General features: G+C 58.1%; 1 protein-coding gene across 2 annotated transcripts; it reads right to left on the reverse strand.

Moving 5' to 3' along the window:
• Positions 1-5,037: 5,037 nt before the first annotated feature.
• NCF4 (neutrophil cytosolic factor 4, 40kDa) lies at positions 5,038-17,060 on the reverse strand. Of its 2 annotated transcripts, none has more exons than XM_004675689.2 (10): positions 16,942-17,060; positions 12,514-12,598; positions 12,043-12,196; positions 10,970-11,040; positions 9,962-10,089; positions 9,020-9,077; positions 8,330-8,428; positions 6,428-6,558; positions 6,063-6,128; positions 5,038-5,380 (listed from the first exon to the last, which is right to left on the reverse strand). In XM_004675689.2, the coding sequence occupies exons 1-10, from the start codon at positions 16,971-16,973 to the stop codon at positions 5,185-5,187; spliced, it is 1,020 nt and encodes a 339-aa protein (XP_004675746.1). In that variant the 5' UTR covers positions 16,974-17,060; the 3' UTR covers positions 5,038-5,184. The 2 variants fall into 2 exon arrangements, with proteins under 2 accessions (XP_004675746.1, XP_012590511.1); XM_012735057.1 differs by having other exon boundaries at positions 6,428-6,576.
• Between the last annotated feature and the right edge of the window lie 7,475 nt (positions 17,061-24,535).

Raw genomic sequence — 24,535 nt, forward strand, 5'->3', positions numbered from 1 at the left:
GGATTCCATTTATGTATTTTCGGGTTACGCATTTCCCCAAAGTACTGCCCCTTTCCCTCACATGACTTAGCACAGCTACAGTCGCCTCTTGGAACAGCTGATTTTGGGGTCTAGTCTCGTTTGTGTTCCTTGTGATTAATGTTTTCCCAATCGCCCTTTTGTTTTTGTTTCTTCTATGCCCTGCTGATGTGCAAATTTGCCATGTCACAAGCAGTTGGTATTCCTCGGGTACTCCTGGCCCTCCGCTGGGTCCCCTCCCACCTTGGCACCCTCTCCCCCACCTCACCCCACCTGTAGCTTGGTTCCACAGTCAGATTTCTGGAGCTTGTTCGGTTTAATTTGATCTGTTCCTTTGTTTTGTTTCTTTGTCATCCACATCTGAGAGGAATCGTCCAGTATCTCTTCCCTTTCTGACTGTTTTCTTGGCATACTGAATCCCCTCCAGTCCCACCCTATTGTTGCCAATGACAAGATTTCATCTTTGTGTGTGTGTGGTATTCCATTGTAAATAGGAAACAACCCAATTGAAAAATGAGAGTGAGTAGACACTTCTCCAAAGAAAACAGACAGACAGTGATCAGGCTCATGGAAAAAATGCTCATCATCACTTATCATCAAGAAGATGAAAATCAAAACCGCAATGAGCCTCGTGAGAATGACCCAAGGCTGCGCCTTGTGAGAATGACCCAAGGCTGTTCCCCCTGAGAATGACCCAGATCAAAACCCAGAAACAAGAGCTGACCAGAATGTGGAGAGAAAGGAACGCGCAGCGCTGGTGGTGGGAACACAGGCCGGTCCAGCCTAAGGGAAAACAGCAGGAGCTTCCTCAAATACTAAAAATAGACCAACTGTATAACCCAGTAATTTCATGCCTAGGAATCTACCTAAAATACACAAAAACACTTATTCAAAGGGTATGTGCACGCTTGTGATCACCCTTTACCCAGCCACGCTCTGGAAACAACCTAAGTGTCCCCCGAAAGACGAGTAAGGGCTGGCATGTATCCACATTTGGAAATTTAAAAGCCAGTGCGAAGTACTGATAGTTCAGAGATGCTACCAGGGCCGAATTCACAGCCTACTTACAGCTGAATAGCAATGGGGGGGGCAAAGTCACATGTTAAAAAATTAGAGATTCGAGATGCAACAGGCAGGTAAAGGGGTTATTAGGTCCACTGGGTGTTGGGCCCCCATTATCATGGGGGTGGGGGAGATTAGCTTCTGGCCATACAAAAGGGGCAGAGACATTTGGAGCTTAGGAGATTTATGTGGGTGCAGCTTTTTTTTTCCTTACTGTGAGGATGTGGGGTAACCCAGGTCTCTTTTTGCCTCCCACCGCCAGCTGCTGCAGCCACCACCTGAAGCTGTGTTTTCATCCGAGGTTTCGCTGCCCACTCACTGTCCTGTGTTATTGTTAGAAAGTGCTCAGGAGCGTGAGCACAGCACACACACCAATAAATACGACACTGGCCCAGAAGCTGGCGGTCACTGCGACTAGGAGGCCCGGCCAGGTTGCCGCCTCCCTGCTCGGCCCTCTGCCCGAATCTGGTCCCCTGCTTCAGCATTAAAGGCCTGTCGGATAGACCCAGGGCTCCGAATTTCTTTTCCTGTTTGCCCAAGTCAACCATGAACCTGCCCAGCAGTTCTGGGCAATGAAGGGCCAGAGAAACTCAACACAAGACTCCCAAGAATGGAGATGCCCAGGAAGGGAGTCTTGGACCACCCCACCAAACCAAGACCCCAAGGAGGCCTCTGTGTTGCAGAAAAAAGGACCATGAAATGACGGGGGAAGGGAGGAGCTCACACTACCAGCCCAGGATGGGGTGTTACTCTATCCACGGCGCTCCCCACTACTGTATACAGGAAGAGTTGGCTGCTCACGGGCTGTTTCCCGTGAGAGCATATCTGCATTGATATTCTCTACCAGCACAGTGTAGGTGAGTTTGCCATGTTTTCTGTCCAGGCTATACAGAATTTTCGTTTAGACGGCCGTTTAATTTTCGTTTAGTGGATGGTGAGGACAAATGAGTGGATGTTTTCATCTACACACTTCACCGCCCCACTCTGTCCTGGGAAGCTGCTTGTGTGGATTACAACAGGCAGTTAGACTTAGCAGTGGGGCATCTGTGGCCGAGGGTGGAGCCAGGGGGCTCTTTATCTCGCTGATTCCCTCCCTGAAAGTTGCTTTAAGCTGACCGTGTCCAACAACCAAGGCTGGCTGGCCTTCTCAAGAAGGCCCTCTCCTTCCGGGTTTTGTAGACACTTCCCCTCGCTATTCTTATGGACCCAGGGACACATCAGGTCCATAGGCCTATGCCTGGGATATTAAACTATTCTTTGTGGTTTTCCGACCTACCCTTCCCCCATCTTTAGAAGTACTTGCTTTATTAAACGTTTCCTGAATGATCCTAACATAGGGATGCCCTAGATTTCCCAACCAGGCATGATCAGTTGGGAACAAGGTTCTCCAATGAAGAAGGAGGCTTACAACTGATTTTCTTCTTCATGATTCCTCCAGGGGCAAATCCCATTAACATGCATTTCTACCCAAGGAGTCTGTTTCTATTAACTTCCGATTGTGTAAGTCCAGTAATCAAGAGATCATTAATGTTCACCCTATCGTCAAGGTGTTTTCACCTGTCTCCATTACGTCATCGCTGCTGTCGTGATTGCCAGTCAAGTCTGTAGAAAGCCACACGATGAAGGACACAGGCTTCAGCTCCTCTCTGATTTGTTTCCACTTTTGGGGAACAAACACTTTGGGCAAGGATGAAGTTTCATTTCATCGCCTTCCCACCCATCACAAAAATGTCTTGAAAAGCCTTATGGAATGGTTTGTTTTCCAAACAGCACCGTAGATAGTGGGTGTCAAGTTTTTGTGAGTGTTGACCTACCAGCATCGCTCTGGAATGTGTGCAGATGACCTCCTTCAGCTGAACTCTTGGGGGGGGTTACGGAGTGGTTAACTTGGCTCTAAAATTCTTAGGGCCCTCCCTGGGGGCACAGCAGGGAAAGCAAAGCAGCAACAAGCATGCCACAGCCAGAGCAGCACAAGTTCCATCCTGCGCCAGGGAGGTGACCCACACGGTGCAGCAGACCGCTCCTGACGCCTGTCTGTCCGCCTGCCTGTTCTGCTCCCCACTCTGTCTCTGGTGAATCCTCTCGCCGCCACCCCTCTGACCTATACGCTGTTCTTGTATGCATTCCATTATTTTTAAAAAATAAAATTCTTAGTACACAGGGAGAAATAAAAGCTAACCCCGCATCACAAGATGTTCAGGAAGGGGGGTGCACAGCAGCTCCCCGGGAATATGAGAGCATCTTACAGTTGCTCTTTTCTAGTATTGATTAGTTGGCCTCCTTGGTGCAAAGTGGGTATTTGCTCTAGTGACAATGTTGTCTAGTTTGCATGATAACGGGCAGTAAATAACATATGCTTTTCTGAGAAGGTGGATGCTGGCTTTGCCACACGGCTCCAAGTGTGCTGTGTGCCCCGAGAGCTCCGGACACACCAAGGACAGCAGCAGGGCCCAGCCAAGGGTGCCTCCTCCGTCGCTCTGCAGAGCACTTTGATTTCCCCGTCGATTGATCGGTGTCAAAGTCCTCGTCAGATAACCCACGGATGGGTGACATCCCAAGCCCACTGGTGCTATTTCAGGAGCCTCATTGACAGCAAAAAGGCTTGCGTTTTTGATTTTGACATTTTCCTACTGCAATTATAAAGTCACAACACCTTTCGTGTTACGTAGCATGTACTTACATAATTCTAATAGAAAAGACTTTCTGTGCTCTCCTCACCCCTCCACGGACCTCCCCTTCAACTATCTCCTCCTGACGCCTCTCCAGCAGCCGGGCAATTCTCCTTTCTGACACTGGTTTCCTCGTGCATGAGGAATAAAGCCTGGGCTGGCCAGCTGCGCCTGGCGCTTTCTGGTGAAGGCTGCCTCACGGGCAGAGGGCCTGCTTGTTAGTTTTGGGGCCTGGGGGGCCCCTCCATCTCGTGGAAGCAGGAGAAGGTGCAGGGGCACATTGTGTTCACGGGCCACAGACAGCGTTCTCACTGGGCTTCCACCGGCTTTCTTGAAGAGACGCTTCTCCATTTGCTGCTGCTCTGAGAACAAACTCCAGACACTTTCAATGGTTACTGCCAGCTGTCTCTCATCCGTGGGGAAAGGGCCCCCGCAAACTGCTCACACCGCCATCCTGTTCACACGTCAGAGAAGACAGTCTCCAGAGCATAGAAGCTTCTGTCCTCTTGCTTCTCTTTCCTCCTCGGTGGGCCAGAGTGTCCCCACCTAACCCCCAACTCACGGTGGGAGCCCACCCTGAGACCCAGCTCTGTGCTCCCCTCTGCAGAGCGGGAGGAAGGGGGTGCCCAGGAAGTGGCCACATGGGCCTTGGCTTGGGCACAGCCCGCGGAGGCACCTGGGTGCGGACTGCTGCTCTGACACAGGCAGACACAGTCCCAGGAAAGGGGGCGATGGGGCGAGTGGATCGGAGGCCCAAACTTGGGGGCCTCCTCCGACACAGAGAGGACCCCAGTTGACACTCACTAAGGGATATTTTACTCCGTAGGGAAGCAAAACTGCCATCCCAACCGATCTTTGGGGCAAAGGTTGGTTTGAGGGAGGCTGCAGAGAGGGTACCCCCAGACAGACAATTACCTGTGAACGTCTCTCATAAGGGTATGTCCGGGAAGAGCCAATGTCCTCTCTTCCCGGCAGGCAGAACTTAATCAGCCCTGCCTGTCCCTCCCCGCTCCGGCCTGGGCCCCCCCCCTTCTTCCTCTTCGGTCCTAAGGGGGTTACTGCGGGCTCACAGGCCACCCAGGCCGCTGGCCTCGCCCACGCCCAGGAGGTGGGCGTGTCATCACCAAAGTTTGCTTTGACTTTCTCTCTTATCTGAGGCTTGTTTGATGGTTCACCAGCCTAGAAGAGCCCAGAGACAGAAGCTGTGGCTGCCACTGCACCCAACAACCCCCCTCCTCTCTACCCTCAAAAGACTCTGTCCTCCCACGTCTGACCTTTGGTACGAAGCGGTTTATTGAAGTGAGAACCGAGCGTGGAGAGTGGGGGATGACTCTGCCGTCCAGCAGACGGTGGCCCCGGCCCGCCAATCCAGGCCCTCATCTCCCTGGGCTGGGGTTCTCGGCCAGCGCCCCTCAGGGCCCGGGGACACCGCGGCTCAGGGGGCTGTGTTGTAGACCCTGTAGTCATCCTGCTGGGTGACATGCAGCTTCCAGGGGAAGAGGCGCTTCTGCGCGGGGAGGTGCCGGGCCTGCCGCACCATGAGCGCCACGTCCTCATCCGACAGCAGCCGAACCAGGTCCCCCTCAGCATCCTGGTAGTTGAGGGCGATGTCCTCCCTCTGGAACTCCCGCCTGGCGGGGAGGGGCTCAGTTATCCAAAGGTCCCTCAGCTTTGGGCCTCAACATGGGGCCGGGGTGAGGAGGGGCTGGTTTAGGGTCTGAATGGAGAATCAGGAAAGGTCAGAATTGGACTTGGGCCTCCTTGGCCGGAGGAACCTCCCGGGAGCAAATGTAGAAACAGACCCCAGGGGGCCGGGCGCTCACGGCCGGTGTCCCAGCCTGGAGGGCTCCGGCTGCTGCCGGCTGAAGGCTGAGCGTCTCTGGGAGGAGCAGCCTGGCCAGGTGCAGAGAGAGGCCTGTGTGCCCAAGGGGACCACACAAGGTGTAAGGGGAGGGGTGCGGGGAGAGGAGCATTCCTACGCCCCTCTGTGGGTCGTTTGGCAAAATGGCTCAGAAGCCTGCCAGGCTTACAAGCCTGTGAGCCCCAAAGTCCTCTGCTAGGGAATCATCTTAAGGAAACCACGGGATAAGCCATCAAATACATTGCCCAAAATGATCTGGAAGAGAAAAGTGGAAGAGAAACTGTGTGAAGTCTCTGCAGCCCGGGGCTAACAAGGGCAGCTGGTCCTGCCTGGTCAGGGGGCGGTGGGGGGACCAGAAGGCAAAACAGATGCGGACGGCCTGGCGCCTTAACGCACTGTCCCGCTGCGTCTCCGGGCCCTCACCCCTCTGCCCTCCGGCCCGCCACCCTCACCTCATGAGCTCCAGCAGGTCTTTGAATAGTGGGGTGCTGCTGAGGTCCTCTTCCACCGCAATGTCCCTGCGACAAGAGGCCAGGGTGAGGAGGCATCGGGCCGGAAAGGGCGCAAGGGGCGAGGCTGGCCAGGCCACGCCGGTCCTGGACGCTGCTGCCGTGGTTGCTCTGCAGGCGACGGCAACCGCTGCAGAAGTGTGTGCGAGGTGTGTGGTGTGTGGTTTGTGTGTATGAGGTCTGTGTGTGTGTGGTGTGTGTGTGTGTGCATGCGCCGTGTGCTGGTGGCTGCCGTCAGGCAGGGTGGGTCGTGGGGCGGGGGATGGCCCAGAGGGCGGTGGGACAGGAAGCCCCCGGCAGCCACACACTTGATGGTGCTGATGGTGTCCTCATAGTAGTAGCAACGCAGCCAGTTGGTGGGGTCGTCTTCCTCCGGGAAGTCCTTGAGGATCTTCACGAAGGACAGTGGGAAGATGCCCGTGGCTCCGTGGACAGTGCCCTGGGGAGGACAGAAAGGCTGACGCCTCGGTGAGGTCCTCCAGGCGCTCTTGTATGGCCAGGGAAGGCAGATGAGGTCTCTTAGGTACAGGGAGGGGAAGAAAGCCAGGCCGTGGAGCTGGTCACCCCAAGAACAGAGGAAGGCCCGAATCCATCTGGAACGCGGCCTCCTTCTCATTCACTCCCTCCCTCATTCCCAGCCGGCCCGGCACCCGCTCTGAGCCAGCTCCGGGCACACACAAGGGGCTTGGTCCTTGCCACCTCAGGGAACTTCCACCAGAAGCGGGGTGACAGCCCAAGGCAGGTAAGTAGGTGAACTCGAGCGGGAGAGGTTACTGGATCGGGGGTGGAGAGAGGGAGGCGGCTCACACTCTTCCATTCACTCCGCCACAGCGCCTGCCCTGGACCAGGGATCCACGCGCTTTGGCCAAGGCCCGGCCGCTTTGCCCACAGGTTTTCTTCATCTTCATCTTCAGATGAAGGCACAGTGTTTTGTCCCAACTGAAGCTTGAAGCAGCACCCTCACGCCTCCCCTGACCCCCCCCCACCGCCCCCTCAATCTGACGCCAGAGCCGGCCAAGTACTGACACAGAACTTTCCGGAAAATGGGAAGGCAGCAAACACTTCCTGTTTCTGGATGGTGACCCAGCGATACCCCTGGGGTAGCTCTTGGGTACTGGGGCAGCTCAGGTCAAGGAGGGGGTGGGAGGAGGGGGTGGGGAAGCCAAACCCATTAAGTCAGCAGGACCAGTGGTCACTGTTCCACCAGCCCCTGGCTCAGGGGCGCTCCCCTCTCAGGGGTCCCAGGCAAGCCTCACTCCCCCACCCCAGGCCCAGCCTCCCGGCCTGCCCCACAAACTCCTTCAGACTCCATCCCCAGGAGTCCCCAGCAAACAGCATCTTGTGTGAAAACCACAGACCAAATCAGAGAGGCTGGCACCCAGTGGCCTCTCGTGGCCACTCACAAGTCGCCTCGGGACCCCCTTGGCCACAGCACGCTCGTGCCACGTGACAGTGCGTGTGTGCGGGGCCACGCGGGGCAGGGACAGGCAGGCGGGCTCCGGAGTCTCAGGAGCGCGCCCAGCACCCGGCCCACGGCCACCTGGCACCCAGAATCTGCCACCCAGCCCTGTGTAGCTATGCTCCCCACCCCCAACCTTCCCAGAACCTATGAAGCAACTGCCCACACTATCTCCATTTACAGAAAAGGAAACCACCCAGTTAAGCAACTTTCCCAAGGCCACAAAGCTAGCTCAAAACAAAGCTGGGCACCAGGGCAGACGCAGGCTCTCACTGTGGGTGGGCAGCCCAGACCCAGCAGGGGAGCCTCGCCACCCCGAAATGCCTACACAGGACTGGTGCTGCAGTTGCAGGGCTGGTGCTGACACCTGGTGGTCGGAGGCCGCACTGCAGACCCACGGGCACCAGAAGGCCCCACAACCAGTGGCCACCCAGGTGTCCACTGAGCCCAGCCCAGGCTGAACTGCCCTAGACCAGAACTCAGGGTCAAGTGAAGATTAACCGATGTGCCCCACGTGACCACTTTGGGTTCCAGAATCTTCTACTCATATACCTGCCTCCCTAGCGGTCATGGCTCCTCAGCGTCCCCCCGCCACTGCCCAGATCTCCAGGATTACTGTCATCAGAACTGCTCTCCTGGGGCCTTCTAGATTCCTCTGGCTCCTGACCCCCCACCAGACTCAAAGTGACCTCACCTCCACCCCAGGCCCTTGATCTGACTCCACTTTCATCCCCACCCTCGCCCGACCTACCTCCAGCCAGTCTTTATTGATCCGACTGAGCAGGAAGATCACGTCTCCAGCTTTGAAATTCAGCTCCAGTTTGCTGTTCCCGGTGAAGTCAAACAGGGCCTGGGGAGAAAGTGGAATTCGGGGAGACACTGCCCGGGTCCGGCCAACGCACTCACAGCGGCCACCCCACAGGCGAGGAAACAGGCTCAGGAGGGCTGCGGCTGCCTGGTCACGCCACTCGCTGGGAGAGGAGCTGGGTGAGGACCCCTGACTGCAGAGCCATCTCTGCCAGCCTGGCAGCATGAAGATTGGGAGGGCAGGCTCCAGATTCCCCTGGGGCTCCCGGGGGGGCCTCCGGTTCTCAGGGGAGCTCCAGCCTGAGGAAGTGCCCGGCTGGCTGGTTTTGAAATGCCCTTTCCCAAGTCTGTCCCCGGGGACCCGTGAGCTCCTCGAAGGCACAGCTTTGAGGCAATTGAGACTTCCGAACCCACACCACGCTGGCCGAGGGCAGGCCGGGGTCTTGCTGAGTGAATGGCCGGGAGCATTCTGTGTCCCTGCGCCGGTGCATGTCACCTCCTCTCCCCTCATTCAGCTGGGGGCCCGGACCCTTCCTCTCCGACCCACCCGACCCACCCCAGGCACACTGCGCGGGCCCAGCGGGAGAGGCCCGGGCGGCAGGTGGGGGAGCTGTGGCCAGGGCCGAGAGAGTACCTCTGCTCGAGGAGCGGCCAAGCGGTCAACCGCGGGGCCTTGCCGGGACTGGCTCTTGCTGCGAGAGAGGAGAGGAGAGTCTGTGGACGCCCAGCCCTCTGGGGAGGGGCTCCCCACTTCCTTGCCCAGAGAGAAGTGCCCCAGGGGTGGGAAGTGCCAGAAGGCAGAGGACACTAGTCTGGCCCCACCCGCCCTCCAGGGGATGGAGCAAAGGCAGGTCACATCTTCCCCCGGCTCTAATTTTCTAGCTGGAGTGGAGAGGAGACTGCCCTGCCCAGGTGCAGCTGGAATACTGCCCAAACCCCAAACCGCCTGGACACACAGGGTGGCCACCAAAGGACAGTCACACAGGCCGAGGAAAGAGAGGATGGAGCTGGGAGGGGGTCGGGATCCGGAGCCTGGGACTGTCAGCATCTGCACCGTCCTTGGAAGCCTGCCTTACTTCAGAGAGGGCCTTTCAGGGAGCATTCCAGCCCCTCCTCTTCTTGGGGATAAGGGAAGGAACGACAGCGCCCCCTGGTGGCCAGGGTGGTACACAGCCACACCCACCCCGGGAACTAAAACTAACCAGGGGGCCCCGTTCCAGGACCCATGAGGATGTCAGTGACTCCTGCCTCCCCACCCCCCCAAGACCCCCACTCTCTCTCGGCACCCAGAGCCCTCGGACCCAGCCCAGATGGGCTTGAGACGGAGCCCACTCCATCACTGTCCCCAGCCCTGCCTCCAGGACATCTGGGGGCCATCACACCCATGGAAACTCACCCACCTCTGCCCCGCCAAGCCCTGCCCTGGGTTTTCCAGGTGCATCTCCTAAGTGGAGTCCTGCTGGATGTCCAGGGGTAGAACTCGCTGGTTTTCAACCAGGCAAGAGGACCCTTGGCACCAGAGGCCTCCAGGATGGAAACCCTGGTGATGAGTTCGAGCCCCCTGGGTCCCACTTACATCTTCCGGGTGTGGGGGCGGAGCCGGCGGAGCGCCTGAGGCACCTGCTCGGAGTCGTAGCTCGACTGGTAGAAGAAGAGCCGGACGTCCTCGTCCATCAGCACCCAGACGGGCAGGCTGAGAAGGTCCTGCATTGGGGCGGGGCAGGGCAGGGCAGGGGGGCGGTCAGCAGAAAGGCCTGGGGGTCCCCGGATGCGCCATCCGCCCCGCGCCGCCCCGCCCCCTCTATGTCTCTCTACTCCTGGCTCCGCCTGGCCACAGAGGATGTGTTGTAGGAACCTCAGTACACTTCACAAGCTTTGTTCCTGGGTTCAAGGTCAGGAAGGACCGTCTGGCTTTGGAAAAGACCTGAAGATGTCTGGACACAACGTTGGTGATGAGAGGCAGATTCAGGGCATACCCCACCTCCATCTCCCCAAAACCTGGGAGTTAGGCAGGGGACCTGCCCGAGGCCACACAGTGTAGCCAGTGACCCAGACAGGCGCCTGCCACCAAGGCCCATACCTTAGCTCAAAACGAGAGAAAAGTGGGGGGAGGATCCCCCAAATAACCCAAATGAACAGTTTCTCAGGAACAAAGTTGGGGAAACTGAGGCCCAAAGACAGAAAGCTACTGGCCCATGGGCAAGGCCAGGCAGCAGGGGAATGGGGCCTCCCACAGGGCCCCTGCGGGTTTCACCCCAGAAGCAAAGACCCTGAGGCTGTGAACTTGTGGAGCTCAGGGACTTGACAGGTCGTTCCTGGGGGCTCCCCGGCAGGTCAGGGACACGTGGCCCCCAGCCATCCAGACCAGTCAGAGCGAGGCGCTGGGAGCAGAAGAGGGGCGCCCTGCCTGCGGGCGCCTCAGGGCGGTGAGGAGGCCCCGCCCCCTCCCCCCAGACCTGAAGACTCTTCATTTTGCCCCCCTGCACCAGAGGTCGGGGAGGGGGACAGGAGCAGGGAGCAGAGTCCGGCTTCCTCTCCCAGAGCCACAGGGATGGGGTCCCCCTGCAGCCCCGTCGGCCCGCACCTTCATGTAGGCGTTGAGGACCGGTATCCGCGACTCGGCGATCTCCTGCTTCACGCCCACGTAGACTTTGGCTGGGAAGGTAGAGCCCGGTGAGACCCCGGCTAAGAAAGGGGCGTCGGGCCTGGGCTGCCCACCGGGCCAGCAGCCTGACCAGAGCCCCTCCCCCTGGTCTGTCTTCCGAGCGGAAGGGGCCGCTGGGGGCTGGGGGCGTCCCTCCCGCCAGCCTGCGTGGGCTGGGGCACAGTGGGGTGGAGACCACGCTGGTGGACGGAGCCACAGCGGGGAGAGGTGAGGCCCTGAGGGCCAGTTTTGCTGTGAGGCAGAAAGGAGGACTGGCCAGTGGGCTAGGGAGGCCCGCTGTGGTGGAGTGCAGACACGTTGCCATGTCACGTGCTGAAACGTGTGGACACGTGCGGTGTCAACAGGTGGGAGCCAAGGACCATGAGTGACAGCTGTCGGGAAGCAGCCCAGAGAGAGGACAGGGCAGGGGTTGGCCAGGGCAGGTCAGACCCTCCTCCTGGCAGCCCCCGGGGGGGGGGGGGCAGGTGCCTGGCAGGTGCGGGGCAGGTGTGGGCAGAGCAGAGCAGAGCCAGGCCCCAAGGAGGACAGGTAAGGGGGGGCTCGGGGGGCAGGATGGGTTCCTGACAAGATGAGTGCCCGGAGATGGCACAGGAGCTTGAAGGAGAGCCACAGGGGCAGGGCAGAGAGCGCCCCCATGGGGCACTCCCGTCACCCGCACCCTGCGTGTTTCTCCTGCAGGGCTCAAGCAGGTAGGTGCTGAGAAGCTGAGGGGTGCCCTGGACACAGCTGGGGAGAAGGGTCGGAGGCCAGGGGTGAGGAGCGGTGCAGAAGCAGGGCTGACCATGGTGCCCAAGCAGAGCAGGGAGGGACATGGGGGTGGGGACAGGGGGGCTAGAGAGGCGTTGGGCACAGGGTCAGGGCTGTGGGGCTGAGGCCAGGCTGGTAGCGGGCTGCCAGGAGGGGCACGGACCACACGCGCCATCTCTGGGCTGAAACAGGGCAAGGGACAAGTGCCGGGGAGCTGGGAGGAGGGGGGTGGGGGGGCAGCCTACCTGGGAGTGTGGGCAGCGTGCAGGAGAAGGGGTTCAGCTTGTTCTCGGGCCCGAATCGCTCCTCCAGCTTGCTGTGCAGGGCATAGAACTGGCGGTAGCGGCGGTAGATGAGGTACTTAGTGCCCCCCTTAGTCTTCACCTCGATGACGAAGACCTGGAGGCCAGAGGTCGGGGGATGGGGCTTGGAGGTCAGGGGTAGAAGGTAGACTCGGGGGCCAGGATTCCGAGGGCCCACCCTCGGTTTGCTGGAGGGCTGCCCCGTGCAATGTGGCATTGAAGCAGCACCCCAGGACTCCACCCTCTAGATGCCACCCGCTGTAGAAGCCCGGGGATCCCTGGAGTCAAAATCTGCCTTTAGAAGCCACCAGGATGGAAATTAAGAGGTGAAGTTAGAGGGTCAGAGGTCAGAGAGGCTCAGAGGTCGGCGGTGGCCTTTCCGAGCTGAGACCAGAGGGTGCAGGGCTCTCTTACGAAGTGGCTGGTGAAGCCTCTCTTCTCTTGGGTGTCGGCGATGTTGGCTGAGATGGCGACATCGTCAGGAAGTTGTTCAAAGTCGCTGAAGGAGATGGAGGAGAGGTGTTTATCGCTAATGCGCTGGACGGGAGTTGGGGGCCTGGGGGTGGGTTGTGAGGCAGCGAACAAAGTGAGCCAAGCAGGTATGGTGTCCCTTGCTCAACACCCCTCCCCCAGGCCTGGGTGGACAGACCAGGCTTGTGGGTGAAGGGGTTTGCCGTTCGGCTGCCCCTGGCCGCCGCATTCTGAGCTAACACACCCAGACCCCTGTCATTCACCAGAAACAGCATCAGCTCTGCCACCACCTCAGACACCCAAGCTCTGGCTTTAGGTCCCAAGGGCGAGGTCCTGCAGTGAGAATGACATTTGAGTCAGGAGTCTACCAGGGGACACGGAGAGGGTCTTCCAGGCAGAGAGAACAGCCTAGGCCAAGGCTCCGAGTCCTGAACAGCAGGTCCAGGTCTAACGCGGCTGGAATCTGGGGCGACAGACTGAGCAGGCAGCTGAGGCCGGGCTGGGGCCAGCAGAGGAGAGCTTCGCTCTGGGCGACACTGCCGTAAGTGACCATGTGCCACACAAGGCTTGGAAGGAAGGTGAAACAGTGTGACCCCGGATTTAGGAAGCCAATTCTGGCAGGTGTGTGCCGAGGAGAAGGGACGGACACTGGGAGACTCCTGAAGTCCACCCACTGGCCGCACCCAGAATACGTCTCAGCACAAGGGCTCCTGTGGTCAGCTAGCCAGCCCCACCCAGACAGGCTGGAACTCCCAAGGGAACCACCGTCTAGACACTGACTCGGCCATGGACTCAGGCCCAGCTTGGAGGCGCCTGAGGTTGACCAGCTGGCCCCACCGGGACTCAGTCTGGAGGCTTTCAGTGTTGACCAGCTGGCCACACCTGGTCTGGAGTCAGCCTGGAGGCTCCTAGGATCAAGCAGCCACCACGCCCAGACGCATACTGGAGGCTCCCAAGGTGGACCAGCTTGCTGGACCCTGGCTCAGACTCGTCCTGGAGCTCCTGAGCTGCAGAAGCCTTCTCGGTCCCAAAGCATCGCTCGGGATAGACAAAAGGGTCACCACCTTTAGCGAACATTGTTAGCATTTGTGGTGTCACTTGCTTCTTCCCGCTGAGCTCGATTTTGTTCAGGGTGCCCAGCCCAAGATTGCAGGCTGTGACTGCTCTCAGCCAGCACTAACAGTCTTCTTCCTGTTTTCCGCCTCCATGGCAGGTAGCACCAGCCGCGTAACCAGTGCTGGCCCGTGAGACTGAGGAGGCGTGGCTGGGCCTCTCGCAGAGGGGCGATGGGATGAACAAGGCCGTGCGGTCTCCTTCCCTCCCCCTTTCTGCCAGTCTTGAAAGTAAGTGTGACGTCCGGACCCGCGGCAGCCCTCTGTGTACACGAGGCAGAAACTGAGCGCACGCTCAAAGGACTCTCTGGGATGTGGACCCTGAAGTCGTGGCACTACAGAGCCAGCTGCTGCCTACCTCCCTGTGTGGAAAACAGGCCCCACGTGGGGAAGCCACATAGCTCCTCCACCCTGCAGTCACACGCATTTTAATGGCCGCACCACCACTTGTGAGTGAGTCCCCCTTTGTGGTGACTGGCAGCATCTGGAGACTGGATGTGAGGTGAGAGAAGGGCAGTGTCACACGTCCTGCACACACATCCTGACCAGGAGGCGTGAGAAGGGGTAAGGTGAGTGGGTCGAGTTCAGACTAACTGGACAGGCCCCTGGGCACCCTGTGGGGTTCAGCGGGGTCCTGGGCTGGAATGGAAGAGTCACAACCATCTGCCTGGGACCAGGGAGCTTTCCGGGATGGGGGTGCTGGGGACAGGTGGAGCAAGAGACAGCAGATGACCGAGGCGATGGGGAGGGAAGGCGGGGCCGTGAGGCCGGTCACTGGACAGATGAGGAAACAAGGAGAGAGTGACTCTGACATCATCATGATTTCAAAACAGGGCGGGGGCTGCCACAAAGCCAGCTAGGACCTCAGGAGACATCAGTGTCGGGGTCTGCGGCCCCAGCCCCAGCCCCCGCTGGGTGTCCCCGAGTGGCCTGGACACCCCAACTTCCGGCCGAAGCTGGAGGCAGCCACGGGGGGGGGGGTTCCCATGACAGCGAGCAGGCAGAGCCGCCCCTCGTAGCACTTTCCACACACTCTGGGAGAAGCTTCCTGCCGTTTCTCCACGAGGTTTTACAGGAGTTGCATGTGCATTGTGACAGGGCAGGGCAGGAAGGAACCAGAGGGCAGCGGTGGCCCTGAGCAAGGAGATGGACAGGCCAGGCAGTGCAAACTACTGCTGCCCGCTTCCTGCGAGCTCTCGGTGCAAGCCGAACATGCCTCCTGCTTACAGAGGTGGAAACTGAGGCGCAGCGAGGTGAATGAACTTGCCCAAAGGAGTTGGGGTCTGACCTTTAGTGATCTGGCTCCAGAATTTTCTTCCCCCCAAGTGGCTGCCCTGCCTCTGGTTTAAGGCTCCCAACAGCTCAGTGTGAACTTAGAGAAACCCTTGTTAGCCCTAAGCACACCGGGACATGGGCTCCACCTTCTCCGCGCCCCGGGGAGTGCAGAGGGGCTGCACCCTAAACCAGCGTTTGCAGGGTTCTGGGCACGCTGAAGGGAAACACAGCGAACTCCGAGCTGCCACAAGGTCCTGGGTTTCATTCTATGCCCTGGGGCCTGGGTCAAGAGAGAATGGCAACGGGGTGCTTGTGACATGGGGTCACCTCTATCCGAGAGAAAGCCTGCAGGGATGTCTGGGGAGCAGGGGCAGGCTAGGCTGCCTCACGAGGTGGTCAGGGAGGGCTTCCCGGAAGTGGTGCCAGTAGGTTAAGCAGAGAGGAGTTGAGTGCAGGACAGCGGGCAGGGAGACAGTGCAGAAGCTAATGGCCGTGCAGGAGACAAGCTCAAGCCAAGGCTAAATGGTTAAATTGGTCCCTGACCCTAAAGCTCAAGAGGGGCCCTCCCTGGTGGCCACCCTGTTAAAGCACAGCACTATGAAGCTGGCTGCAGCCACTTCAGCACAAGTTCGATCCCCCACCAGGGAGGGACCCCCAGCAGACCCCTCCTGTCTCCCCGCTGCTCCCCTCAGCAGTGTCTCACTGGATCTGCCTGTCCTGCTCCCCACTCTGTCCCCGGTGAATCCTCTCACCCCCTGCACCTCTGGCCTGTACCCCAGTTCTGTATGCAGAAATAAATACATCTTTAAATAAAATAAAGTACAAGGGAGTAAAAACAAGCTCATCTAGTTTTCCCTTTGAGGTTTTTATTCAGTTCTTCTCACCCAGCCTGGGCAGGCAAACAGCCTTGAGCTGACCTCCAAGACCAGCTAGAGACTGAAAAAGTAGGCTGGGGCTCCCCAGAGGTGAGGGGGCGCACCTCTGGGGAGGTTCAACCTGCAGTTACCCGTAGCAAAGCCTCCCATGCTCTCTGATGTATGAGGTGCCTGTGGCCCAACAATGAACTTCAGGCTCATCAGCATTTCTTGGCCCCAACCAGAATTTCAGCCAATGAAAGTGGCCTCCGCTCGCTGAGGCCCTGCTGTCCTGTCCTGCTGGGCGAGAGCCAAGCCCAGTGCTTTGAGGTCCCCGACGGCTCAGGGCCCAGACCTGGTGCTGAGGGACCTTTGGAGAAAATCCTTGCCGAGAGAGGAGGCAGGACCTTGAGAAGCCCACTGCCGGCCCAGGCTGCCGCTCCACGCGCCCTGAGTCAGCCCTCCACCCTCCCGGGGCCTCAGTTTCCTGTCTGCACAATAACCACATGGGACTAGAAGGAGCTCAAGACACTGCAGCCAAAGATGCAGTCGTGCCGTCAATAAATAAGCACTGGGCTGCCCTCGGCAGTGACCAGAAGGGACATCCTCTGTGGGTTGTGTCTATGAAGCCAGGGACAAGGGGTCAAAGAAATGAGTGGAGTATGGCACCAGGAGATCGTGCAGAGAGAAGGACCAGGCACGGGCCTGGAGTGAGGAGGGAGGTCCAGGAAGCCTCGGAGGCCACGTCTGGGCCCCGCTCCAAGTGGAGAGGAACAGCCAGGTTTTGTGACTGCTGAACAGAGGATGAAGACAGCTCCCCTACACCCCCACGAGGCCAGCCTGGAACCCAGACCCCTGCCTGTCTGTCTGGATGGCCACCCCTGCTGTGGGGCCCTGGGCAAGCAACTTCCCTGCCAGCATCCGGGTCTCCTCTGTGCCTGGGAGAGGGCAGCTGCAAAGCCAGATTTTCTCGAAAGGCTTTGAGTCTGCATTTCTGGGTATTCAGGTTCTGACTCAACTTCAGGCTCTTGGCTTTTGAGATGGATAAGAAACTGCATGCTGGAGGACTGGCCTGCCCCCGGGGGTCCCCCGGAAAGCGAGGAGGCCCAGGGGCAGCAGCCTGCACTCACCTCTTAGCCCGCAGCTGCTGGGCCACGGCCATGGCCGCCAGTGTTCTGGGCCGTGGGCACCAAGGTCTCACCCAGCCAGGCCGGGCTGAGTTCGGCTCTTACTTCCTCCAGCCGCCCAGCCTCTGGCCTGTGGTCCCTTCAGTTCTAGAAATGGCCCCTCCTCCAGGCTCTCTGGGCCGCACTTCCTCTTCCCCTCCTCCCAGCTGGCAAATGCGGAAGTGCCCTCCACTGCACTCCAGATGGGAGTCCACTGGCTTGAGGCTTCGGTGACTTTCTCCAAGCCGGTGCTTGGTGCCAAGTCTCGGCAGGACTTCAGATAGGCTCTTGTATCAAAGGCAGATCCGGGAAGCGACTTCTCATCCACTGGCTCATCAGCCCGAACCACACTCTCACCCCCAAGATCTGGCCTCAGTAATTCCCCAGGCCCGTAGTGCTGGTGTCCACCTTGTCTACCTCAGACTGAGCTGCTAGGCCACCTCCTCCAGGAAGCCTCCCTGGCTTCTCCACGGTTAGTGCTCTCAGGCACTGCTATCCTGCTAGAGCGTGAAGGTTGGTTTATGCCTCCACCTTCCCCCGATGCTCTAGGCTATACTTTCCCCACTCTGGGTCCCCAGGCCCCACAGTGCATCCTGCTAGGACCAGAGTGAGTTTCACACTGCAAACCTAATCACACCTTCCCCTGCTAAACTCTTCAGACACTTCACGTATGCTTAAGAGAAAGCCCAAACTATTTACCTGCCTGTCCCCAAAGCTCTCAAGTCCCTGCTACCTTCCCCAGGCCTCTCTCCCAGACCGTCCTGCCCACACTTACCTTCATTCCATTCTAGAATGTTCCAGGATGTCTGCTCCTCAGAAACGCCATGCTGGCTGTTCCCCGGCTAGAATGCTCTTCTGTGCCTCCTAGAGAACTTGCTCTTTTGCAAGTACTTCCGTGACTCCTCACCCTAAATGAAGCCTTCTTATATATTCACTTCCAGATGCTTTATGTCAGAGTGTTGGAACGATTGTAGCTTCACATTTCTTTGTGTGTTTCTGTTCACTGGCCGCTTTCATAGCCCTCATGCGTGTGGCATGTGGCTGTGGCAAGAGCTGCTCCAGTATCCAGGGGATGAATAGACTTCTTCCAGTTGGTGAGTCTGAGGCTCTGGGGTTCTGGGGGAGCGCTCCGAGGAGCCCACAGTCCTACCTGTTGGCCACTCGCACACACACACGTCACAGACATGGCAGGACGCGGGCAGAGACAGCCCAGGAAGGACACAGATGAGGACGTAGACGCACCGCCATGTCCACGGGCCCTACTGACTCCCTCTGCCCCTAACCCACGCTGTATCAGGACCCCCAGGACAGGGAGAGGGGTGCGGAAGGCCGGGTCAGCCTTCAGTCAGGTCTCCCCCTCCGACAAAGGGCCTGAGGACTGGAGGCTTTCTCAGGGGCCCTGGGCGGTCTGGCTCTGAGAACAGAGAGCAGCTGGCAGCCCCAAGCGCTTCTTCTGGACCTCACCCCTGTTCCTCCCAGCCACCTGAGGAGCCTGTGCCCCAGGTTCAGGGTGGAGCCTGCTATGGGCCCAGCCCCCAGGCCTCCCCCCAGAAAGATCACCCTCTCTTCATCCTGGCCAGCCACAGCCAAGAGCACTTCTGAAAAAGCAATAGTGCAGCTCTTTGGGAGGGAGGGATAGAGAAGGGGAGAGACAGAGGCAGGGAACAGAAAGGAGAAAGCTGGAGAGACTCAGTCAACAGCCATCTGTTGAGTCTGGCACTCAGAAGACAAAGATAAAATGGCAGGTGTACACAGCTGAAATTTTCCATCCATAGGAAAACGTTGGGTAATATATTTTTAAGTATTCCAGGACTCCACGGCTCAAAAAACAAAACTTGTAGGTCCTTCAAGAGGGGAACGTTTGCCACTGAAGGGAGCTGGGGTCCCACAGATCCACGGAAAGCCAAGGATAGCTGGAGTTGTTGGGACAGAGAGTTGTTGGGCCAGAGGCCAAGCGCTGGGTCCTGCTGTTGGCAGAAAGTAGCTGAACCCCCACCAGGAAGCCAGTGTCAGAACTGATCGGCGGATCAGAATTGCTCAGGGGTCAGCCTGAGGTCACTGCAGGGACTGGTATCCTCAGCCAGGCCTGGGGTGGGATGAGGGCACATTTACCTGAATGCACTGTGGTGTGAGGCCCGGTCCGAAGACAGCCATGTGGCATAGAACCCACCGTGGCGTGACGTGAAAGCATTTCAGGGCCCGAGAGCCCGGAGGGATCACAGCACAGCTGTGATCCCACACTGAGTCATGCATCACTCAAAGGACACCTGCACAGCCAGGTGGCTTCTGTATGCACCCCAGAAGAGCTCACACCTGTCGAAATAGAAATAATAGAGATGAGGGCTCCACCCCGTACCGCAGTCTCGGGGCTCGATGAAAGGGTGGAACTAACTAACGGACGTTAAGGGCAGCAGGTGTCTGTACACGCACACAGGTGCGAGCCCCGGGCACAGCTGAGAGGCGAGGCGGACGCTGGGCAGGAGCTGGGCCGGAAGTGACAGACTTCAGCAAAGAAGCGGGGTGGAGCGTGGGCACCGGGGCAGCAGGCATGGCGCACACGCAGCTGGAAACACCGCTGTCTGCAGACGCGTGAGTGAGCACGCTGTGTCCGAGCCGGGGATCGACGCCGTGGCCTGTCTGGTGTGATGGAGGCAGAACCTAGATAACGGGACCTTGGGCAAGTCGCACGTCCTCCTCCGTCGTCTGCACACAGACTTACTGAGTGGAGTTGCAGGAAGAGCAGAGTTGAGGGAAATGTGGGAACGCCCCCAGACCCGCGGGGATTTCTTTCTCATCCACAGTTCTGTGCGTGTCTGCGTGTCGCAGGTAGGACGCCTCCCCAGGTTTGCGGGGGCCTTGCCACCCTTCCCCCACCCCGTTCACCCAAGCAGCCTCCCCCTAACTCAGGCCCTGGATGGGGCGTAGGCCACAGGGGGCCAGCTTGGCTGGGCAGGGCCATGGGCCTGAGTGGGCAGCTCTTCCCCTCCCCCCCTCCCCCTGCCTCTCTCCTGTCCCTGCCCGTGGTTCTGCTGAATACGGGTATTTCTCTGGCTCCTCACACGCAGAACAGCGTTGCTGCTAATTTTATGCCAGAGCTCTGATACAGTGTAATTTGAGGCCAGACACTCTGTCAGCAACCTGCTCTGGTTGCCATGTCTTCACACCCCCCAGCACACACACACACACTCACACACACTCACACACACTCACACACAGCTGTTGCTGCTGCAGGGGTGAGGGAGGCGTGTGGCAGAGGAGCAGCCTGGAGGAGGAGCCAAGCTACTCACACACTCCATTCAGTGAGTGCCGGCCCAGCTGTCTGAGGAGGTACAAACAGGTGCCTGAAGTGACCCCTAGTTTACAGAGAATGGATGCTTGCCCACCTCCTCCCCCACCCCGGGCAGCAACAAAAGCGGTCACTGTACAGTCCCATCGGGCCCCGCGTCCCTGCCCAGGCACATGTGTTTTGTTGGTGGAAGAGCTCGGCTGGGCCCGGTGGCAGCACACCCCCCCTCACCCCCCAGAGGCTCAAGCGGCCCGTCGGGAAGACAAGGCTGCTCGGGGCGGTCAGAAGCCAACGACCATCAAGGGACATTTTGACAATGACAAAGAAGATGACATGTTAAAAAAAAAATAGGCTCAAGAACTCAAAAGCCAGTGCCGGGACCATCAGAGAGTGTCTGAAGGTTTACAAATGTCCATCGTGGTCTCCAGGACAAGGCTCAAGGCACTCGGGGGGGGATTCTGAGCCCAAGAGAAACGAGGGGCAGCCCTTTCACACCTTCTTCCTTTGTGGGTGCGATAAACCAGCCCACACAGAGGTGAGGAAGCCGCCTGCGAGCCACCAGGTCAGGGCTCGGGCCGCAGGGAGGGGCTCAAGGTCGCAGCCAGCGGGCGACCAGCCTGAGCCTTCAGCCGCCAGGAGGCTCCCGGGCTGCTGCAGACTCAGCGGATGCCTGCCGTCAGCGATCGTCCTGGGAAACGACAGGAAAACCCAGACTGCACCGATTCCTGGGGATCCCTCGCTCCCTGAAGTCCCCAATCCTGACCCACATGTGTCTCTCTCTGTAATTTATGAGGGAGCTTCACTGGCGTGTCACTCTCCCCTCGGCCAGAAATAGCCATTCCTGGCAGGCTTGCTAGTGTTTGAACACAGGGACAGTGTGCTGTGGGCAGCGAGACTGTAAGCGCCCTAAAGGCAGAGGCCCCCTGTTCTTCTCCAGACGTGGCATGGCTGGGACTGAACTCAGGTGCCATGGCTGAAGCACAGGGTACTGCGCCACCTCTCTGCCCACTGGTTTCCTTGTTCGCATTCTAAACAGCTCCAAATGTTTGCTTTGTGGCATTACTGTATTATCCCTCTGTTCAAAGCGTGTTAACACGGACGACGAGCCAGATGTTAGAAAGTCACTATTCCATGGTGCAGTCCTTCTGAAGTTGGTTAAATAAGACCTTGAAAGCCGGGGGTAAGCCTGGCTCATAATATTTAGGGAGTCAGCAAATAACGCGTGTTACTGTTGCAATTACTGATGATAATGTTAGGGTAATTTGATCATTACTATTGATATGAAAGAAATTAAGATAACTTCTGTTGGTTCCATCTTGATCTATCTCCCCCTGGCACACCTTGCTCCTCTCACAAAGCATCACGTTAAATTCTAATTTTTTCCCCTGGCATCCACGCTCGCGTGTGGGAATGGTTTTGCACGTCATCAAAATGTTGACCGAAACATACCAGTAGGGGGCGCCGCGACTCAGCAGCCAGCGTCCACTCGGCAGCGCCACCTAGAGGACGAAAGTCATAAACGTCAATGAAAGGACCAGCCCAACTGGAGGGTTAAGCAAGGAGCCAGGCCTGGTGGATTCCACGGGCCTCTGTGAGCAGGTGCAGGCCTAGGAGCAGGGGCTCCTGCATCTTCTCTCTACTGCTCATAAGCACAGAGAACCGTAAGAGTCTAGATGCACGGAGCACTTACAGAGGAAGCACCCTGCTCTGTCCCGTTGCAGGAGCAGATGTGTGAACGTCGCAAAGCCCATAGAAGCTCCGGCCCCACACCTGTTGACTTTCTCGTCACACCACCCCGCATAGGTCATACCTTTATCCCTGCTCTGGAGATGAGGAAATCACGGGGCCAGGAGACAACCCCAAAGGGCCTTAGTGACAGTAAAGCAAGATTTTTCACCTCAGATCTGGTGACTAAACTGTTAAAAGCTGTGCTATGCTGATTCCCGCTGGTCCATTTTTTATTTCACGAGCTTTCAAGTGTTCCATGATACAGACGTGAGTCTGGCCCAGTCGCTGCCCTCAGGGACTCACGCTGTTAAACCTGCAAGCATGTGTGCATACCTACTCACAAGCGAGTTTGCACACACAGGCATGTACACCACACGCAGCACGCATCTACACATGTGCGAGTGTGTGCAGACGTGTGTGCGTGTGTGCACACAGATGTGCACACATGTGTGCACACCAGTGCAGGCCCATGTGCGCCTGACACCTGTGCACAGGTGTGTGGGATCTGCATGTACTCAAGCACACACCCACCCTCACACAGACCACAGTGCTCTTGCTTAATGTTCTGATGGCGTCTCTTTTGGGGACGGAGTCCAGAGGGTTGACTACTGCGGCTGCAAACCTCTGTCCTGCCCGCTGAGCCGTAGCCCAAATGGAGGCCTAGTTGCCGTGGGTCTAAGTATAGCTCACGCCCGAGGACGGCTAATGAAATGAGCTCTGTCCTGCTACCTTGACATATATTCCTTCCTGATGAGCTGGAAGGCCGGGTTCCGATTTAGAATTCTTGGCTCCTTGGAGTTCTGCGCCAGGGTGCTGACGCGGAGAGGCAGACCCCAGATGCAGGCCTTCGAGACATATATGTCTGCACGCTGTGGCCTGAAGACGGCATTGGTGGGTTTTGGCAATCATGGAGCTGCCGTGGTTACAGTGCGGGGCGTTCCCATTACCCCGAAACCTGCCCTCGTGCCCCTCTGCAGCCAGTCTCCCCCCCTCCCTGGCAGCCATCGATCTGCCGTCTATCTATTTCCATTCCAGTTTGCCCTTTCTGAAAGGTCACACAGCGGGGCTCTCAGGGTGTGAGATCTTTTGTGTCTGGCTTTCTTTTTTTTCCACATAAAGCTGTGGAATTTACCAATGCTGGTGTCTATAGCAGCCACTTATTCTTGATGTTGCCAATGGTATTCTCTTGTATGGATGTGCCAACGTGTGATCACGTATGATACGTTCACAGACATTGGAGTTATTTGCAGTTTGGAGATTTTAAAACAAAGCTGCCACAAGCATTCAAGCATAAGACTTCCGTGGACATGTGTTCACTTCCCAGTCAAACAGAGTAGAACGGTGGGTGGCGGCATTTACATATGTAACTTGATGAGCCATCAGTTTAGGGACCGTTTTGCATTCCCACCAGACACTGTGTCAGGAACCGATGTTCCAAGGTTCAGGGTCCACTCCAGCTCAGAGACAGGCTCCCCAGATCTGTAAAGGCCTGATCTTTACCAGTGCAGCACCTAAGTTCAAAGGCCACCAGAGATGACCCCTCGCCAGAAGGCTTACAATCCCACGGCTCAGGGGAAGAAGGAAACTTCGGCAGTGTTCAAGCCGCTGGTAATTTGACCTTGCCCCAGTAGCTGGGCCTGTGCCCTGCTTAATATACCAGAAGCAGAGCTGGGCACCATTTTCTGGAAAGGACCAGAGAGTGAACACGGTACGCCCTGCAGGACATTGATCTCAGGCGTGGCGAGTGGATGCCTGGTCCTTGCCCAGAGGCAGCCATCAGCAGTAAATATCTGAATGGGTAAGGCTGCCTTCTAATACCACTCGGCCTGTAATTTGCAGACTTCTGTGCCAAATTTAGAAGCAAGAGTCTCTCTGGCAACAATTCAGAGATTCTAGGTAAGAGGAGCCGAGCAGAGTGCAGGAAGGTGAGTCCTGAAAGGCGGGGCGAGGAAGAGCCAGAGCACGTCAACCCCGCCCCACCCAAGGCTCTGCTCCCGGAGGCCCACCTGCTTCCAGCCCGCGCCCCTGGGAAGGGAAGGGCGGCCGCTCCGGCCGCTCCGGCCGCTCCGGCTGCGGTTTGCACACTGAAACTTGCTGTTGCCAAAAGATAGCAAAGACCAAAGTGGGGTGAGGGTGGGGTGGGTCGGAGCTGGGGACGATGCACCCAGCAGAAAAATCTGGCTCCACAGCATCCCCAGGGGCTCTTTCAGATCAGTGTGGCCCCAAATAGTAACGAAGCGGGCCCGGTCTCCCTTCCACGCGCCCCTGTTCCACTTCTGGCTCCCTGCTCACGTGTCTCTCCAGCCCCAGCCCTCAGGAGCCCTCCTCCCCTCTCCGGGCCCTTCTCTGTCCTGCAGGTCCACTTGACCTCGTTCCTCAGGCTGTAGATGAACCCAACTGGCCTCTCTTGAGGCAGTCTCCCCATCCCCCCACCCCCCACCAGCCTCTATGGCTTTTCTTCCTTCTGATTCCCTGCAACACCTCAGACTCAAAGCAGGTCAAGTGTCTCCTAGACTGTCTCCAGCTGAGGACGACGTCTGCCTA

This window comes from Condylura cristata, unplaced genomic scaffold (assembly GCF_000260355.1).
Source record: "Condylura cristata isolate star-nosed mole 26May11 unplaced genomic scaffold, ConCri1.0 scaffold00004, whole genome shotgun sequence".
Lineage (NCBI taxonomy): Eukaryota > Metazoa > Chordata > Mammalia > Eulipotyphla > Talpidae > Condylura > Condylura cristata.